This window comes from Lates calcarifer, linkage group LG4 (genome assembly GCF_001640805.2).
Source record: "Lates calcarifer isolate ASB-BC8 linkage group LG4, TLL_Latcal_v3, whole genome shotgun sequence".
In the NCBI taxonomy this organism is placed as follows: domain Eukaryota; kingdom Metazoa; phylum Chordata; class Actinopteri; family Centropomidae; genus Lates; species Lates calcarifer.
Genome location: NC_066836.1, coordinates 22,684,808 through 22,703,320, shown reverse-complemented (window position 1 = coordinate 22,703,320; position 18,513 = coordinate 22,684,808). Strand labels below are relative to the sequence as shown.

At 43.2% G+C, this 18,513-nt stretch overlaps 1 protein-coding gene across 1 annotated transcript; it reads right to left on the bottom strand.

Moving 5' to 3' along the window:
• Positions 1-9,074: 9,074 nt before the first annotated feature.
• On the bottom strand, positions 9,075-18,490 carry olfml2bb (olfactomedin-like 2Bb). The gene is made up of 9 exons (XM_018678400.2): positions 17,552-18,490; positions 16,475-16,747; positions 16,225-16,332; positions 14,373-14,534; positions 14,084-14,285; positions 13,484-13,963; positions 13,184-13,360; positions 12,559-12,755; positions 9,075-10,331 (listed from the first exon to the last, which is right to left on the bottom strand). Exons 1-9 carry the CDS (start codon positions 17,813-17,815, stop codon positions 9,942-9,944), a joined length of 2,253 nt encoding a protein of 750 aa, XP_018533916.1. The 5' UTR covers positions 17,816-18,490; the 3' UTR covers positions 9,075-9,941.
• Between the last annotated feature and the right edge of the window lie 23 nt (positions 18,491-18,513).

Here is an 18,513-nt window from a genome sequence, read left to right as displayed (position 1 = left end):
TAGTAACACATGAGCTCCACAAGGTGGCAGATGAGCTAAAATAAAAACATCTACTCCTTCTACAGCAGCTGGAGAAAAGCTTCTCCACAAAGACTGAACCAGTGGAGGACTTCATTAGACATGATGCTCTGTCTCTAATGAACACCTTCAGCAACTATTTACAGATTGTCTGCAGTTTTCCAAGTTGATGCTCAAACATCACTTCATCCTGAAACCTGACAGAGTAGAACATGTGTCAGATGACATTCCTTTAATCCTGAGGCTGTGGATACAGTGTAATCATTTGCGACTCTGGTCGTAGTCCAGTTCCACAAAGGAATAAATCATTGTCATTATTATCATGGATCAGTTAACTGTTGTCATACTGGCTCTCAGTGGAGAGCTGTAGTGGTTCTGGTTTATAGAAATATACTCTATAAACCCATCAGATGTCAGCTGTGGTTCATGTGATGTTCTGATCCAGAACAAGACAGATCCTTCACAGTCTCTGAGCATGAGGCAGGACTGTACCTCAGCTGTCCTGGAAAACTGGAGCACTCACACTGGAAACAGTTTTGGGGGGGGGGGGGGGGGGCAGTGATGACCAACTAAAAGAGAGGGTTATGTAAAAAGGTGGAAAAAGAGTTTAAATAAGGTGAAGTGAAAATGTGTGAAAACAAGAAAAGACCAGAAACAGACGGGAGGGGGAGGGGATTTTCCATTTCTCTCATAAGCACTGGAATTAGGAATCAATCACGGGGGGACTTCCCTTTACTTTTACACAGGACTGTGTGTGTGTGTGTGTGTGTTTGTTTGTGTGTTTCAGACTAAAGATCAGTTGACTGTCCAACTGACTGAAGCCATGTTATAATAAGTCTCCATGAAATGAATGCAAGTCCATGTGATGTCCCCAAAAGTGACCGAGACAAGCGTGTGTGTGTGAGTTTTGCCGGAGCTCTGGCAGTGAGTACAGTCAGAACTGAAGATATTAACTGTTTGTGACTGATATAGCTTGATGGGTGCACTGGTAAAGGCTTGGCTGTAAACTGGTTTGGAGGGGTCAGAAATGGCAGGTCTCACTTGTGTGTTGATTTCTCATTAGTATTGGATAGCCATTGTTTTTTCCATTTATATTTTTTGAGGTAATAAAAAAATAATACCTTAAAGACCAGTCACTCTGTAAGTCCAGCTCAGTGGATGTCAGTGCTGCTGTTATGTTATATAACTGCTACATCTTCATTTTACAGTAACTGAATGTCCATTTATGATAATTAACCAATTACAACCAACCAAAATAATCACAGCATGTTATATAGTGTACCTGCAACTTCCTGATGTTATCAGGTGTTGGTATAAATCTTTCATTAAACAGTGATAATGCCATCCTACTGTAGGGGTATAACAGTATAGCTCACTGATGTGTTGTAATGGTTTTTGGTCAACAGTGGAGGAATAAGTTAGATCAGCTTTAGTTATACATCCACCCATCAGGTCATCCTTTAGACATTTAGGGTTAAAATAAATTCATTATTTTATTCTGTGTACACTCTCCTCAGCTTTGCTTTAACTTTGTGTAAGACCATCACAATATAATAAAATAGAAATGTTCAGTGATTTCTTTTTTGTTGTCTCAAGTGTGTGGGCAGCACGGTGGTGCAGTGGTTAGCGCTGTCGTCTCACAGCAAGAAGGTTCCAGGTTTCATTTTCTGTGTGGAGTTTGCATGGTCTCCCTGTGCCTGCGTGGGGGGGTCTCCGGGTACTCCTGCTTCTTCCAACAGTCCAAAGACATGCAGGTTAGTTTAATCGGTGACTCTAACTCAACCAGGACGAAACTGAGATTTTAGTCCCAGATTCTTAAGCTCAAAAACAGAAACAGGTCACAAAGTTAAATTACCTCAGACTTAAGGCAAGGAACCTTAGAGACAGGACTCTTCAGTCGAGCAGAGTGGAGGTGTGGTTTGCATCTGTGTTGTGTATTTTGTTGTTATTATACAACCTTGTTTTTGACGAAGTCTGAACACCACACTGAGACACAGACCCTGTCAAACCCTGGGTGGATCTCATGTTAAATGCACAAAGAAAAGCAGAGACTGGGGACTGGGCTTCCCTTAAAACAATCAACAGACAGATTATGATGAGACTGAACTCAGATATAAGGAAGGACAGATTGAACCATGAATCACGTATGAACACTAAACAAGCCTTTAATAAAGAGAAAAAAAACCTCATTGACTAGATATAAATCAATACATGATCGTTCCACAGTAACAATCACTACACACGTTTTGACACCCAGAACCACCCTGCTACCTGTGAGGAGCTGCTGAGAGCTCACACATCCCCCTTCAACATTGGAGAATGTCTGACTTGGCAAGGCACCGGGGCCAGATGGCATCCCAGCTTGGATACTCCAGCTCTGTGCCATGGAGCTTTCTCCCATCCTCCCTTCCTACTGGACAGCATCTATACCCACCCTCTGGAAAACATCCACCATGATACAAGTGCCCAAGAAGTCTGGTCCTTCACAACACAACCTCTTCCAACCACTTAAATAGCTGTGAATTGCCTGGAAAAACTGACCCTGCTCACCATCTTGCCAGTCATCAGACCACAGCTGGACCTCTGTCAGTGTACCTACATAGCCAAATGAGGGACAGAGGACGCTGTGGCAGCAGTGCAACACATAGAATCCCACAGATCCAGGTCAGGAGCTTCAGTTAATGTTCACATCAAACATCAGAAACATGTGACACATTCTCTGACTGTGACATGATTGTTGGTGTCAGACAGGCTGGTTGGAGTTTTTCAGAAACTGTTGATCTCCTGAGTGGAGCCAAAAACAAAAACCATCCAGTGAGAGAGGTCAGAGGTCATGGTCAGACTGGTTGGAGCTGACAGAAAGGCTACAGTAACTCAGATAACAACTCTTTACAACTGTGGTGAACATGTCAACAGTCCAGGCTGCTGCTGCTGCTGGTGGTGGTGTAATGGTGTGGGGAATGTTTCCTTGACTCACTTTGGGCCCTTGATACCATCAGTCATGGTCTGAATGTTACAGTCTGTCTGAGTATTGTTGCTGACCATGTTCATCCCTTCATGGCCACAGTTCACCATCTTCTAATGGATGCTTCCAGCAGGATAATGCTCCATGTCACAAAGCTAAAGTCTCAAACTGGTTTCATCAACATGACAGTGAGTTCAGTGAACTTCAGTGACCTCCTGAGTCATTAACTCAGTCATTAAAAATACACATGCTGACTTCTATGAATCATTTTATTTGTCTGTCACACTGTCAGGTAATAAAGTTCTTCTCATTTTCCTGCACAAAAGCAGCAACAAGTCTTAGGATGGAGAGGAATTGATTTGTGTTTGGATAAAATGAGATCCAGTGTCCACATAACTACCACATCTATGGTACAATACCTGGTCTAGGAAAAAACAAAAACAAAACAAAAACAACAGATCAGATACAACAGCTGGGTGATAAATAAGCAGAGACTTCATGTGGAAGTGTGAACCTGTAGCTGTGCTTATTGTCTGCAACAGACAACAAGATCACTTTCATTTACCTGCTTCCTGTCTCCTGGTCCAGTGAAGAGTTACAACAGCAGGAGAGAGGAGGAGTGACATAATGGAGGATGTGAGTCATTCAAACCCTCGGCCCTGTGACTCTGTGGTTTCTGTATATCTGGGCTCATGGGGCAGCTAGAAAGGATTTCTACTTCGAAAGCGCTCGGGAGAGATCTGCTAGTCTGATTAGACTTAACTGGAAAGGTGATTTTCACTAATTGTAGTCATTACTCCAAAGAATGTAAGAGGTTTTTGGCAGTAAACTGTGGGAGTCTGCAATATTTGCGGATTCATGCAGGAACTCCTTTTCAACTTTCCAGAATTAGCTATTTCTGTCTTTCTACTTCTTCTAGCAGTCTCAGCTTCTGGCTGCAGACAGACTTGGCAAACTGAGTGATTTTCCATTGTATGAGATTGAAGTTTAACATCTTCTAACCTCCAACTATTTTATGCTTTTTGTCCAGTTCTTCATGGTTTTATGTGTCTATAAGCTAAATGAGCTGCTTGTCATTTTTGTGTTGTCTCCATAATTTTGTATCAACCACAACAACATTTTTTATTCCCATCAATGCTTCAGTTGTGTTCTTTTCTCTGTCTGTCTGAGATGCTTCGAGTAACAAACCAGATGTTGCAAACTAATGTCTGGGGGACACATTAGTCTCCTTCTTCTTCCTCTCATCTCTCCTTCTATATTTCCTCTCTCCTGCATTATTTTCCACCACTCCTCTCCTCACCTCTGCTTGCTCTCTTCTCACCATTTACGTCTCCTCTGGTTTCTAGTATTTCCTGTCTACCAGCACCGAGGGTCTGGCTGGAAGCTAACGCAAAGTCTCCGTATTTCATATATGCAACCACAATATTCAAACCACCATGACCTCTTGACCTGACATTTTTCATCTTTCAAGACAAACAAAAGAGTTAGAGTTATATGCTTTTATTGTGGCGACATGGGACAAGACATAAAACTGTCTTGTCCAAACAGGAAAACCAATCGAGTACTTCTTTACTCTATACAAAGGCCAACTGTATCAGTTTGTCACATGGTAACTATAGGAGCACAGAGTCTTTCTAAAGGTTTTAAAGAGTTACCTTTTTACAACACTGAACTGGAGTCTGGTCCAACTGAAAATCAAAATTCCAGAAACATAGGGACGAGTTTCTCAATGGCCCTAAATGATCCAATGACAACTTCCAACACAGCACTCCCCACAGAGATGCACATGCCATCATACATTTGTGGAATGCAAGACAAAATGTCAGGATAGCGTGGAGCTGAAGCTGACAGCCAAGTGCAGCAGATCAGAAATCATTCAGAAGAGGCTATTTGATATCAGACAGAGGGTCAGGTTTGATGCTGCCAGTCCCTGAGACATAGGGCTCTGACCCTGGACCATTCAGCTCCATGGGCAGGTCATCTGGGGTTAGGGTAGGGAAATGTTTTGTTTGGCCTGGCATGTCTACAGATGTAAAAGATTTCTGTTAAACGTGCCAACTAACTTCAGGCATGGGAGTTGTTAAGGCAAGTATGCAACCTTTATCATAGACATTGTCAGGTCACTGGTGAGAAGTAAATCAGACACTTCATCCTAGTAGTCGTGGACCAACTATGCAACTAGATATCCAGAAACATGGGCTCTAAAAGTCGAGTTATAACATCCATCCAGTGTAAAGAAGCTCGTGTCTCCCTGAGTCTCTGACTAGCTCTGTATGTTGTATTTCTTCAGTGGAACCATACTGAGATCTGTTGACCAATGTAGCACCTGACACACAGCTTAATACTGCTCACAGCTGTACTTGGTTTCTGTCATATCCAGTAATTTATTCATTGTATTTGGAAGCATTTATTCTTTTGTCTGATCAGTTAACCACCAGTATTATGTTAAAGTTTTGAATGATGTTAATTTGACATCCAGGCTGACGTCCTGCACACAGTATATCCTGCCTCTACCCCACCTGACCCTCACAGATTAATAGGTATAACAAATGGATGGATGTTGATGTGAATGCAGTTTACAAGTCAGAATCTTCTCATTATGATAATTCCAATATATAAGCAGCATTTCATTGTATTCCACTACTGGCTAATATATACTAGGTGTGTCTGCTGATTGGTCAGGACTAAGCTAATGATGTACACTGATGATGGTGGATAGCTGCTGTTTGCTAACTCCTCTAACCCCTCCTGATTCTGTCTTCAAGATAAACACCACACATGCCTGTGTCTGTGTTTGGAGAAACTTTATTCTTCTACTTGTTGATTAGCAGTGGAACTCTTGGTTTTTGTGGAACAACTGATGATTCTGTTAAATCATCAGGTCATCACCATCTCACTTTACATCTGTGTTTTACTATAATGATAAAAGCTGAAGGTTGCTTTGGGAGCAGTAACACTGGTGCTTCCTTTGTCTCTGCTGCAGTCAGTACAAGATTAGTTCAGAAAAAAGACTTCAGGGCTGTTCCCTACATCATCCATGTTCTAAAATGTTTCTAAAATCTGTTGTCTCTATCAGTGGATTGTTGTAAGTGATGGTAGCCTTGGATAGGACTGGTTGTGCTCGCTCCGATGTGGAATCCACACTGAGAAATCTTGGCTTTATGTTTAACCACCAAACAAAATCTCTTAAGGAAAATCATCCATGCTTTTTATTCCAACATGCCTCGACTATTACATCACCCCCGTCTGTCTCAGCCACCTGCACCAGCCCACCACTCAGAAAATCTGCAGACACACATCTCACAGCACATACAGCAGGTTCTCTGGCTGCCTGCTAACTTTAGAGAAGTTTTAGGTTTAACTCTTGAGGATTCACACTGTGTCAGGGCAAGGACTGCTGACTCTGTCCAACCTGTCTAAAGTAAAGGTTTTTAAATGCTGATATCTGGGATCATTGTGTGATGATCCTGGATCTATCCTGCTTAACATTATGATTTTATGTTTGTTTTTTCTGTGAAGTTAAACTGTGTTCCAGTATTTAGACTGTTCCAAAGCTCTCCAGAGATAAAGTTTTTGTAGAATCTGGTCACTCCCTGTCTCTGCCACATCTGGTACTAGTCTGTATGTTTCTTCTTATTTACAGATACCATGAAAAGACCAAAACCAACAGAGCATGTATCACCAGAGCTTGATACATCTTATAGAGCTCTGTTTTGATTGATTGGATGGTTTGATGTCTGGGTATGGTCCACTCTCTCCCCTCATCATTTTCACTGCTCATGGTGTGAAAGCCAGATGAAAGAATGGCACAGTGAGGATGTCACATCACTGCTCACTTAGAACTGTTATCACCACACATTCTGTTTTCAAAGCCATATTTATCTGCAGTGTGTGACAGTAGTGACAGTGAATCTATCATGTGTTACAGATTATCTGGGTGACCTGCTGAGGCTGGTGTTTGATGAAGTGTTTCCTGGATCCAACAGACTGTGACAGTGACAACATTGGGATGACCGCTCTGACTGTCTCTGTCCTGAGAGCTCCAGCTGACACAACCTCAGTGAACAACATGTTTATCTCATCTGTAACTCATCAGAGCCACGCAGCTCTGAGTGATCTGTTCCTTCATCACCATCCACACACACAATCTCACAGTCCCACAGACACACACCGTCCTGTTGACAGAAATACTCACCACAGCACCAAACATGTATTAATCTGCCTCTGAGGACGGTCCTCAACAAAAGCACCATTTCCTCCTGCTCCAGTAATGTTGAAACCACACAGTGTATCTGTGAACCATTTTAAATATTTACATCCTCAGTAGGAAACAATGGTCTTTCAGCTGAGAGCCATAGAGTGGGAGGAGAGGTCAGAGAACACTGGGAGGCAGAGCCGCACAGAACAGTCAGAATATAACACACTTGACACCTTTGAAGTTTGGGAAGGCAGGTATTGTATGAATTCTCTCTTCTGTCTTAAAAACGGTGCCCCTCACTTCTCTTTGACCTCTGACCTTTCACCTCTCTCCCTTTCTCTCCTTTGACACTGTCCTCCCTTAAAACACAATGGATGGCACCACTCTTTACTTCAAAACCAATAGTCATTTTCTTTTAACCACAACCACAACCTTAACTGCCATGTTTAGTTTTGTAACCATGACAACGATGGTCCTATAACCTTGATGAAGTACTTATTTGAATCCAAACCATGACAGTAACATGAGCTTAACCATGTGTATATTACTGTAACCATGGCAATGAACATCTGGTACGTCACTGGAGGTATACTCTGAGTATTTAATACTGTAACCATGGCGATGAACATCTGGAACACCACTGGGGGTATACTCTGAGTGTTTATTACTGTAACCATGGCGATGAACATCTGGAACACCACTGGGGGTATACTCTGAGTGTTTATTACTGTAACTATGACGACCATAGCAGCAGGACTTCAGCAGACGCTCTTGTGAGTTGTGTCAGATGGTGGGGACAAATATATGGTTGTTTAGGTTGAAGGACTTGTTGTCTTTTCTCCATGCCCCTCACCTTTACCCTTTCTTTCACCCACAGTTTTTTCTTTTTCTTTACTTTCTCCTTCTTCTTCCATTCCACTGACTTCTTCAGTGGATTTTCTGTCATTTCCTCTTATTCCTCCCACATAACTGAGAGTATTTCTGAAACAAAGGTCATGTTCTCCATGATAACCTCCCTCCTTTTTTCCCTCTCTTTTTCTTTCTTTGTACAGACTTTCAGCTCAGTGGAAGTCAGGAATGTGTACACAGATACCACTGCTAACTTTAAACCAGGCATTATACAGGCTGCTCTGTGAACTTGGACAGATAGCACCGTTAGCACTGTGTGTGTGTGTGTGTGTGTGTGTGTGTGTGTGTGTGTGTGTGTGTGTGGTCCTTATGTTTTCAGACATTTAGATGAAGTGGTTTAGTTGTAGAGAACACACACATACTGTACATTCATACGACTTGGACAGTCTTCTGCAGTATCCAGTTGATGTGAATGGGGATCATTCTTCTACATCCTGCTTGGTGGTCACACACACCCCACCCTCCAGCCTCCACCCCCCCAGCAGCCACATGTCAGGGGCTGTTGGATTGGAGCAAAGACTCAAGAGACTAGTCAGTAAGGCAGCGGCGTTAACTCCCTATGTGTTCTCCTGCTTTGAAAACGTGTTACGTGGAAATGTGTTGATTGTTTTTCTGTTTCGTGTATAAGAGAACTGATCTGAACCAGACCAGACTGGAAACAATGACAATGGCTATTTGAGAAGCAGTTATATCACACACCAGGACATGGCCCTGTCTGAGTCTATGTGAGGCTCTTTAACATGCTGAAGGTCTGGTGTGTGTCCTGAGAGTTCCCCATCAGAGGTTCACCAACATCGAGCTGGGTCTTATTTTCCACCCTGGGATCCTTCCAGTGACTCTGCTGCTTCCAGGAATACTAAATCACCCCCAGAAATAATGTCCACAGCAGGCTGCACAAGACAGGCGGAGGAGGAAGAAAGAAAGAAAGAAAGAAAGAAAGAAAGAAAGAAAGAAAAAGAAAGGGAAAGAGATAGTTCACCCCCATCTTTTTGCAACATTTTATTATAAATTAAAAAAACAAAAAGTCAAACTTGTAGTAAAGCAATTGAAATCAACCTTGTCTTGTTGAGGAGCATGTGTTTTAAATGAGTTCAGTGGCAGATGAAGCTCTACCTGTACTGTAGATTCTCATTGCTGGACAGAAGGTAACACACAAAACACACATATATGATAAAAACATACAGTACAGGCTTTGATCCAATCAGAGAGGAGGCTGCAGCTTCATTACACACTGATAAGAATGGTACGATATTGACGCTGTGTGCAACACTTAAAATGTAAAGTATCTGTATCCTCTGTCATTGCCAGAACCAGCTTTTACCTTTGGAACTGAACATTGTGTAGAGATTAGACATAAGACCTGACATTATATTTATATATCATATAATTATATATAAATATGGTCAAATATGGTTTGTTTTCATACTGAACATTATAAAACATTTCACTGTGTTGTTTATAAAACTTATATATACAGGTATATATATACAGGTTACCTCGAGCGCATTCAGCATCGTCTCCACTGAGAGCTGACATCAGAGGAAGCAGCCCTGAAGCTGCTGCTGTGGAAAACACTGGAAGAAATGTAGTCCTGTTCATAGAAATGTTATTAGAAAACCCTCGCAATGATCAAAGGTGGGAAATGAGACCCTGGCTGTTTAATAGTGACTGTGGTGAGTGTGGCAGAGCAGCAGCTGAGGTCAGTTAGACTGAGACACTGATCAGGTATCTGCTCAGTTCTTATCTCCTTTCTTCTGTCCTCAGCCTCAGTTTGGCCTCTGGCTGGACATGCCAAATCACTGACCGTCCATCTACCCATCCCTTTCTTCCATCTCGTGTCCATTCCTTGTGCTAATAAGCGAAAATGACATCATACATCATCTGATGTCCGTCGTCCCATGCATACAGTTTCTTGTCCAGTGGGCAGTACGCCAGCTGGGAGGTGTGTTCATGCATGTTCGTGAACGCAAGGCTTGGCACGGTGTGTGTGAGCGTGTGTGTGTCAAAGGCGTACGTCACATTGGCGTAACGACGCTCCATACTGTCCACGGCATAAAGCACGCCACAAACCAGGAAACTGTTTCCATAGCGGCCACGCCGAAGACCTGTGCGAAAGCTCCGTATTGGCTGAAGGTCTCGTGGGCGGAGATGTGTGAGAAGAATTACTTCCTGGTGAAAGCCCTCTGTGTCCATAGCAGGGTAGAGTAACCACAGGCCGGACTCATCAACAGCAAACTCCACCTGAAACCAAAAGATCCACACATTCAAATCACAAGACTTAAAAGAAATAAAAAGAAGAAAGAAAGAAAAGCTGGACTCTGATATTATGATCCTTGGGAAGGCTGTACAGTGATCTCTTCCTGACATCCAATGGAAAGACAGCTTGGTGCCACGTTGTTAATAATTAATAATTGTTAATTAATAAAAGTTAAAATTTAAAAAATGGCTGGACGATGGGTCTGGGTGGGCGTGACTGTGGGCGTGGCTGAGGGCGGTGGCTGTGTAGTTATGACATCACAAAGTTACAGACATCCTGATGATGAGACACACTGTGAATATGGGCTGTGAACTTTTCAAACATGCTTCACAAACACAAGCATGAGGCATGTTTGATGTATTGATGCTGCTTATAGGTGGAACTGAATTCCTGATCATTCAGCCCATTTTGATTGATGGATTTGGGCGTGGTCTATTCATCATTACCTGCCATCTTATGCTAACACTCAGTTTGCTGTGAGCTGGAATGAGCTAGATTCATGAAATTTGATACGGTAACTGGAGATAATGTGCAGATGCTTCCCGGGAAATATGATTCCCATTGGTTTGGTGGTGCTGCTGTAATTAACAAAAAGTAAAGAACAGCACAAAGGCAGATTTTTACGAAGTGGTAGACAACTGGCTGCAGTGACTTTGCAGAGCCTGAAACCCACTGCTCATGACTTTAATATTATTCAACCCACTGTCATAGCAGGTTGTGAAATGGTCATGAGATGTAATCTATTGATTTGGTGTACATGGTCACGAGTCATGATCGTAACTTTCAAACTCAGTTGGAGACTTTTGAATGATGCTACATTGATTAATAGAAGCAGAGGGGTGGATGGCAGGTTTACAAAGCCCACGACTGTCACAGAAGGGACCATGTTCACATCCAGAGTCCCACCTGTGGCTGGGTTTTTATTCAACCAAAACACTTTGGTTGAGGTCAGTGAAAGATGGTGGCTCAGGTTGGGACACATGTTTTTTCTGTATTAAATGCGACCAGGATTTTTCACAAACGTTAATCAAGAGCTGTGTGTGACTGAACAGAACCATTAATAAGTATAATATTGCTGTGGATATTTTACTGTGACAAATAAATGGACCAGCCCTGTACATGTAGGTGATGTTGACAAACTGCAGGCTGTGCTGGCCCTCACAATAAAAGGTAGCTGTGTACTTTTACTCGGTTCCTGTTGTTTCCAGTAAATGTAAAAAACATCAATATGCCAAAAGGCAAAGAAATCTGGCTAACCTCTGGTCATTGCAATAGTCTTCACCTACATGTGCTTCCTTCTGTTGGGTTGTGGAACTAGTTGTCTGCAGTGAACAAACTAATTTCTTTCCTATCCATGCTAACCTGCTATCCCTTGAGCCTCTGGCACTCACTGAGACTTGGGTGAAACCAGGAAACACTGCTTGCCCGGCCACGCTCTACACTAACTACACATTCTCCATACTTCCATCTGTCCGGCTAAGGAGGCGGGACCGGTCTCCTAATTTCCAACAAATGGAAATTCACTCAATTGTTCCTCCAACTGTATACTCCTCTTTCTAGTACCATGCTGTTTTGGTGACTGCTCCAGTGAAAGTCTCTGTGGTTGTCAAGTACCAGGACACATAGGTCATTTTGTCTCGCACTCACCTTTCCTCAGTGGTCACCTGTCAATGAGAGGTCAGTGATGTTTCCTGTACTATCTGGTATAGGCATCTTGAACAAAGTACATTCTTGGTTTGTATCCTTCTTTCAGTGTGTCATGGCACAGACAAACATCCATATCCCATCAGCTGCCCCAAGGATCAGTGCTGGGGCCCCTTCTCTGTGCAATATACACCACCTCTTTAAGTCTAATTATCCGCTGACATGGCTTGTCATATCACCATCTCAACACCACGCAGATCCTGGTTTGTGTTTCATAACCACATAGATGAAGGAACAACTAAACCTCTCTAAAACTGAACCCTGAGTTATCCCAGCCAGTCAATCTCTCCATCCCAACATGAACATCAAAATCTCCTACTCATCTCTCACCCTAACCTGGGTGTCATGTTTGATGACCACCTCTCCTTCTTTGACCATGATGCATCTGTCTCCTGGTCGTCTTGTCAACTACTTGTGAGTCTCTTTGGATAAAAGCATCTACCAGATGAAATCTGCAGAGTAAAATCACAGTTACCACACTCACACACAGTACACCATGAGTCTTACTTCACTCTGAGTCCTGTGAGCTTGCTCCTCTAGTAAAGCATCATGCAGTGTGGTCCAGGCAGCGACGTATCTGTGTCTCAGGTCGTATCTGATGACATCCCTGCTGAATGCACGGTTGTAGTAGAAAGCCCCATTAAACACCACGTGGCCTGTTCCAGTGAAACTGTATGGCAGCTTGTATGAGTTACTCGGCTGACCTGAGCAGGAAGAACACACACAACATGACCTTTAGTGTAACCATGACTGTCTATCAAGGTGTGATTCATCCATTATGAACAGTACAAATGTTACTTCTGTTGATGGCAGCATTTCAAATGTCTAAAAGCTCTCTAACCTCTAAGTAACCACAAACTGAACTGGTTGAAGTACACACAATACCCATGTTTACTGGAGTAGTCTGTGACAGCCAGTCAGATTTCATAAAATATATTTGTGTATATCACAATCATATTTCACTGTCTGGTGCAACACAAATCACTGTTAACAGCTTCATGTCTATATGAAACAAAACACAACATGAATGCCAACAGAACTAAGAGCAACAGGCTGCAAATGGAGCATAAGAACATCAGATACAATCAGTATGTTAATATGTTATCAGTAGTGCTGGAGGATTCAACTCAACCTGATTTGAAGGTATCCATGTCTCGGAACTCTAGGAGGTTGTTGCTATAGTGACCACTGGTCAGGTAAATGACGTTGCCATGTCCGCGGGCATCTCTCATCCAGGCTCCGTCACTCAGGCCATAAGAGTTGTACTGGACTGGGTCAGAGAGGCTGGCTACGGTGTCCTTACACACCACTGCAACAACACATAATGAAGGTAATGGTCTGACTCTGTAACATGAGAGAATGTGTTTATTTCAATCACAACAATCCTAAAATATGTGCATTCACTAACTAAGAAACTGTACTGTGTCTGTACCAGGCTTTTTGGTGGCCTTTGGTTGGTCACCGGGGCTCTCTGTCCAGCTGAGTCGACTTTTGGGTCCTGGCTTCGACTCTGCTGTGGGAGACTCATCATTGGGTGGACCTATATTGGGATCTGAAGCTGAGGTGCTTTGTTGAGTGACAGGCGTGGTAGGCTGAATAGTAGTTCTAGCAGTTGTAGTTTGTTGGGAAGTGGTTGTGACTTTGGTTGTTGTTGGTTTTGTTGTAGTGGTCGTTTCCAGTTTCATGCTGGAGGGAGCGGGTGTGGTTGTAGTTGTAGTTTGTTGGGTGGTAGTGGGATGATCTGTTGGTTGCTGTGTTGGTGCATAACTACTCTGTCTCCTTGATAGGTCCTTGTTGTCTGGGTCTGTGCTAACAGTGGGTGCAGGTCCTGGTTTCTGGATAGGGAGAGTCCTGCCAGGGGGGAGCTGGTCAGAGATCAGTAAGTCCAGTGAAGTATTTACAGGTAGAGTAGCTGTAGGAGAAGGAAACAGATAACAGATACAGTTTTTTAACAATTTTCTTTATTTCAGCCATCAAGTCATTGTGGTAGTAGATAAAAATAGCACATCGGTCTTATATTTCCTTCCCCTACCTCTGTCATCCTCCTTATAGCTCTCTTCCTCTGCCTTGTAAAAGGTCATGCCCCTGATGACCATGTTGTTCTTGTCTTTGATTGGCTGCCTTGGCTCTGTCTTCTCTTTGACTGGCTTTTGAGTTCCTGTCTTATTCCTGCTTGGCTGTTGATCCAGATCATCTTGCTGTTGGTTCTTCTTCAGCTGACCTTCATAATTTTTCTGCAACAGTACAAGCAGCATTCTGTCACACTGATTAGGAGTTTGAGCTTTTCAATTGTTAGACACACATTTTCAAACAGTTAATACCTGCTTGTTGGTGTAGGCAGGTGACTTTTTCTGTCCCGCATGATCCAAATCATTCACTTTCTTTTTTTTCTGCTGGGCCTTCTTTTCTTTCTCTTTTTCTTTTGGTCTTTCCTTCACACGTTCTTTCTCTCTTGCTCTCTCTGTAAAATTCCGGGCAAAGGCCTAGAGTGCACACACAGGATGACATGAATGGTTAACATAAAACTTACAGTTAACTTTAAAGCACAGTTCACATCCACTGCTGCGGTTTTTTTTTTTAATTTGGCAGATTGTATGTATTGCTTGTCTGCAAGCAAATGTCCACATCAAGTGCTACCACAAACCTTGAACAGTCAGTTTCTTCATATCAATTTCAAAATGTTAACAAGTGGTGATAGTATTCACTAAGCACTCTATTAGGAACACCTTATCTTATCCATGCATTTATCAGCTAATCATGTGGCAGCACATAAACTTCCACAGATCCAGGTCAGGAGCTTCAGTTAATGTTCACATCAAACATCAGAAACATGTGACACATTCTCTGACTGTGACATGATTGTTGGTGTCAGACAGGCTGTTCAGAAACTGAAACTGAAACTGTTGATCCCCTGAGATTTTCACACACAACAGTCTCTAGAGTTTTTACTCAGAATGGAGTAAACCAATCAATCATGGCCACAGTCTATGTGAGTGTTGTTGCTGACCATGTTCATCCCTTCATGGCCACAGTTCACCATCTTCTAATGGATACTTCCAGCAGGATAATGCTCCATGTCACAAAGCTAAAGTCTCAAACTGGTTTCATCAACATGACAGTGAGTTCAGTGAACTTCAGTGACCTCTGCAGTCTCCAGATCTGAATCCAGTAGAACAGCTTTGGGATGTGGTAGAACAGGAGGTTGGCAGGTTGAATGTGCAGCTGACAATTCAGCAGAAACGACGTGATGCAGTCATGTCAACATGGAGCAGAATCTCAGAGGAAAGTTTCAACATCTGGAGGAATCCAGAGCAAAGAGAGGAACTACCCAGTGTTAGAGAGGTGTTCCTAATAAAGTGTTTAGCCAGGGTACATTATTAAAGTTTATTTCTTCAAAGTTTTATTACTGCCTCTGAGTTTCCTTTCCTGGGAGTGCCACATGAACAGTCTCCTAAACTAATCCAGTCCAAAGGGATCATGTATTGAGTCTGGAGGTGCCTCTCTGGCAGAAGTATCATATGTAATTTCCTTCAAGAAGTGTAGTCCAACCATAGCCATAGTCTTCCTTTAAAGTTAACATGCCTGCCAGTGGTATTCTTCATTATGGAAAGCAGATTTAAAAAAAAAAAAAAAACAAGCTTTTTTGGGACTTTGTACCTTTACTAGAGAGCCAACAGCAGAGAGATGACAGGAAATGAGAAGACAGAGAGAGAGAGAGATGGGAACAATGGACACTGTCTGAAACTCCACCGAACCACTTCTTCTGGGCTTGAAATGACATTCCCTTCATGTAAGACAATAATCTATAAATAACCAATTACCCAGATTACTGAAATGTAGAGCAGGGCACAAAAAGCATGATGCAAGGGGATGCAAGAAAGTCTGGGGACATTCAACCAATAAAAAAACTGACCAACCAGTGTGAATGTTGCTAATTTATTTACATACACGCAGTTAAAAGTGCAGTGAGTGCACAGTCATATTAACATGAATGCAACCCAAATGAAACTATCCACATCTGTTAAAAACCTCTGAGCTTCTATCATCTGGATTAATACAACTGAGTGAGCAGTGAGGTGGACATGTTGCGCATTCACCCAGTGGAAATTACAGCCTTGATACAGTGGTATATTGTGTGTGTGTGTGTGTGTGTGTGTGTGTGTGTCTCCTCACTTTTTCCATGTTGTCCATCCTGGTCAGCAGTTTGGTGGTGACAGAGTGGAGCTTTAACAAGTCCATTCCATACAGAGAGCCCTCCAACAGGTCCATGATGGTCGCCAGCTGACAGACCACAGATGAATGACACAGAAAGATGACAGGACAGAGACGGAAAAAAACAACATATTCACCACATGTTTATTATCTGGTCTTCATCAGAAAAACTGTCACAGAGAATAAGTTTCCGTGTTGTGTGTGTTCGTACCTTGATGTCGTCCTTGCTGGCCTCCTGTAGTTTTTTAAACCTGTACTCTCCCTCACAGGGGTTGACAGCTGAGGGTGGAGCCATGCACACACACTTCTTGCAATCTGTTCCCTTGGTAACCGTCTCCACAGTGTAGAAATCCTGGGCCGGTGATGGTGCGTCGCTGTCGTGGATGCGGCTGCAGTCAGAGCGTTTGATTGGTCGAACAATGCAGCGACACACACAGTCGGACCCTGATGTCACAGTCTTTACTTTGTCGTAATCAGCCAGCAGCTGAAAGAGAAGAACTCTCTGAGCTCACTCACGTGAAAGGAAACTTATACTAATAAACTCAGCTGTAACATGAATGGATATGTGATACTCGAGGTTAGTCTAAACTGTTTATTAGTGAAAATGAAACATGAATGAGAAATAAAAGAATGAGAGGCAGCATGAGTGATGATTTGCAGCTGCAGCAGTGGTGAGCTGCCTGGGAAGAAGATAGCTGCAGGCGTTTACAAACAGCCACTTTCTGGTTTGGAGCGCTTACAGTTAGAGGGATATTACATAACCAACCACCAGAGAGATGCAAACTGTTACCATGGTGTACGCACACACACACACACACACACACACACACGCAGCTCTGGGTCTGATTTACCACGTCATTTAAACTGTACAGACGCACTGGAGGGATCAGGTTTTGTTTAAATGAGAAACGAAGTAAAAACTGCCGTGTCCAATTCAATCACTTCTCATACTGGAAACGAGAGATTCAACATTTACAGTTCAAAAGCATGTGTCCAAAAAGAACAAGTGAACTGTGCTTTTTTAAATAATCTATGAAGTGGATGGAACGTTTTGTTCAAAGTAACCAGTGAGATGTGACCTGAGATTTGGAGAATGCATCTCTAATAATTTGATATTTCCCATTATCATCATCATCATCATCATCATCAGATATATCAGGGTTTTGTTTGTCTTTATTTCATTCATCTTTTCCAGCTGAGCGTGTGCTGTGTTCCTCTTTTGAATGAGAGAAATGTCTTGTGCCAGTTTAGTTAGAGGAGTTTGTATGAGGACGCTGAGTCCACTGACCTGGCTGATGATGTTCTCCTGGTTGTCCAGCTCTTCCTCCAGAGGCTTCGCTGTCCCCTCAGCGGGAGCTCCTCTCTCCGGGGACTGCTGCTCTCCTCCCCGCAGACTGTCCTCCGTCTGAGCCGCGGAGGGAGCATCCTCCTCCGGTTTATCCCGCACGGTCGCTTCGGTTTGCAGCGTCTTCTCTCGCCACGGCTCCGCGTCCAGAACATCAAGTCCACTTACAGCACAACAGAAAACCAACAGAGACAATGTGCGCCACATTTCTCCTGCAACAGTCTGTGAACCAGATGGTCTCAGGTCTAATGATCAGGTCCGGTCCACAAGCAGCTTTCCGATCTCTACATTAAACTTCACCGAGACGTTACGGACTTTCCAAACGCTTCAAGACCACAATCCAATGGGTCTTCAAAAGCTCCTCCACATCTCCAACACACTGAATGAATCCTGAGAGCAGCTGAGTCTGGGACGGATCCGCCTCCAAACGGGCAGATCCGTTTCACTGCAGAGCTCAGTGTGAGTCCTGCAGTCAGGAGGTGGTGTCACAGACAGACTGAGGAGCCCAGAGCTTCTACACACACAGTGACAAATGAAAGGAAAAATCTGAAAATGATCGGAGAAACAAGAGGACAACTCCCCCATCCACAGAGAACCTCACTAAGACACTTTATGTTGGGCTTTCCTTTGATGTGTCCCTGTACCAGTACCTGTCCTGTCTGCAGGAAACCAGGCACACAGACAAGACAACACAGTGGATTAGGGACGAGTCTGTCAATGTCCTGACCTGAACCCAGTCCACCATCTGTAGACAGAGCTGAAACTGGCCGTCCACTGACGGTCCCCGTCCAACCTGACAGAGCCTGAGAGGATCTGCAGAGAGGAGATCCAGGTGTGCAGAGTTCATCACATCATAACCAAGAAGACTGGAGGAAGACTGTGATCACTGCCTAAGCTGCTTCAAC

Coding starts and splice junctions, on each gene's coding strand:
- olfml2bb (XM_018678400.2), bottom strand. CDS start 17,815: ATGTGGCGCACATTGTCTCTGTTGGTTTTCTGTTGTGCTGTAAGTGGA. Junction 13,361..13,483: donor AAAGGCCACCAAAAAGCCTG/GTACAGACACAG, acceptor GTGTTGTTGCAG/TGGTGTGTAAGGACACCGTA. Junction 10,332..12,558: donor CTCACAGGACTCAGAGTGAA/GTAAGACTCATG, acceptor TTTTGGTTTCAG/GTGGAGTTTGCTGTTGATGA.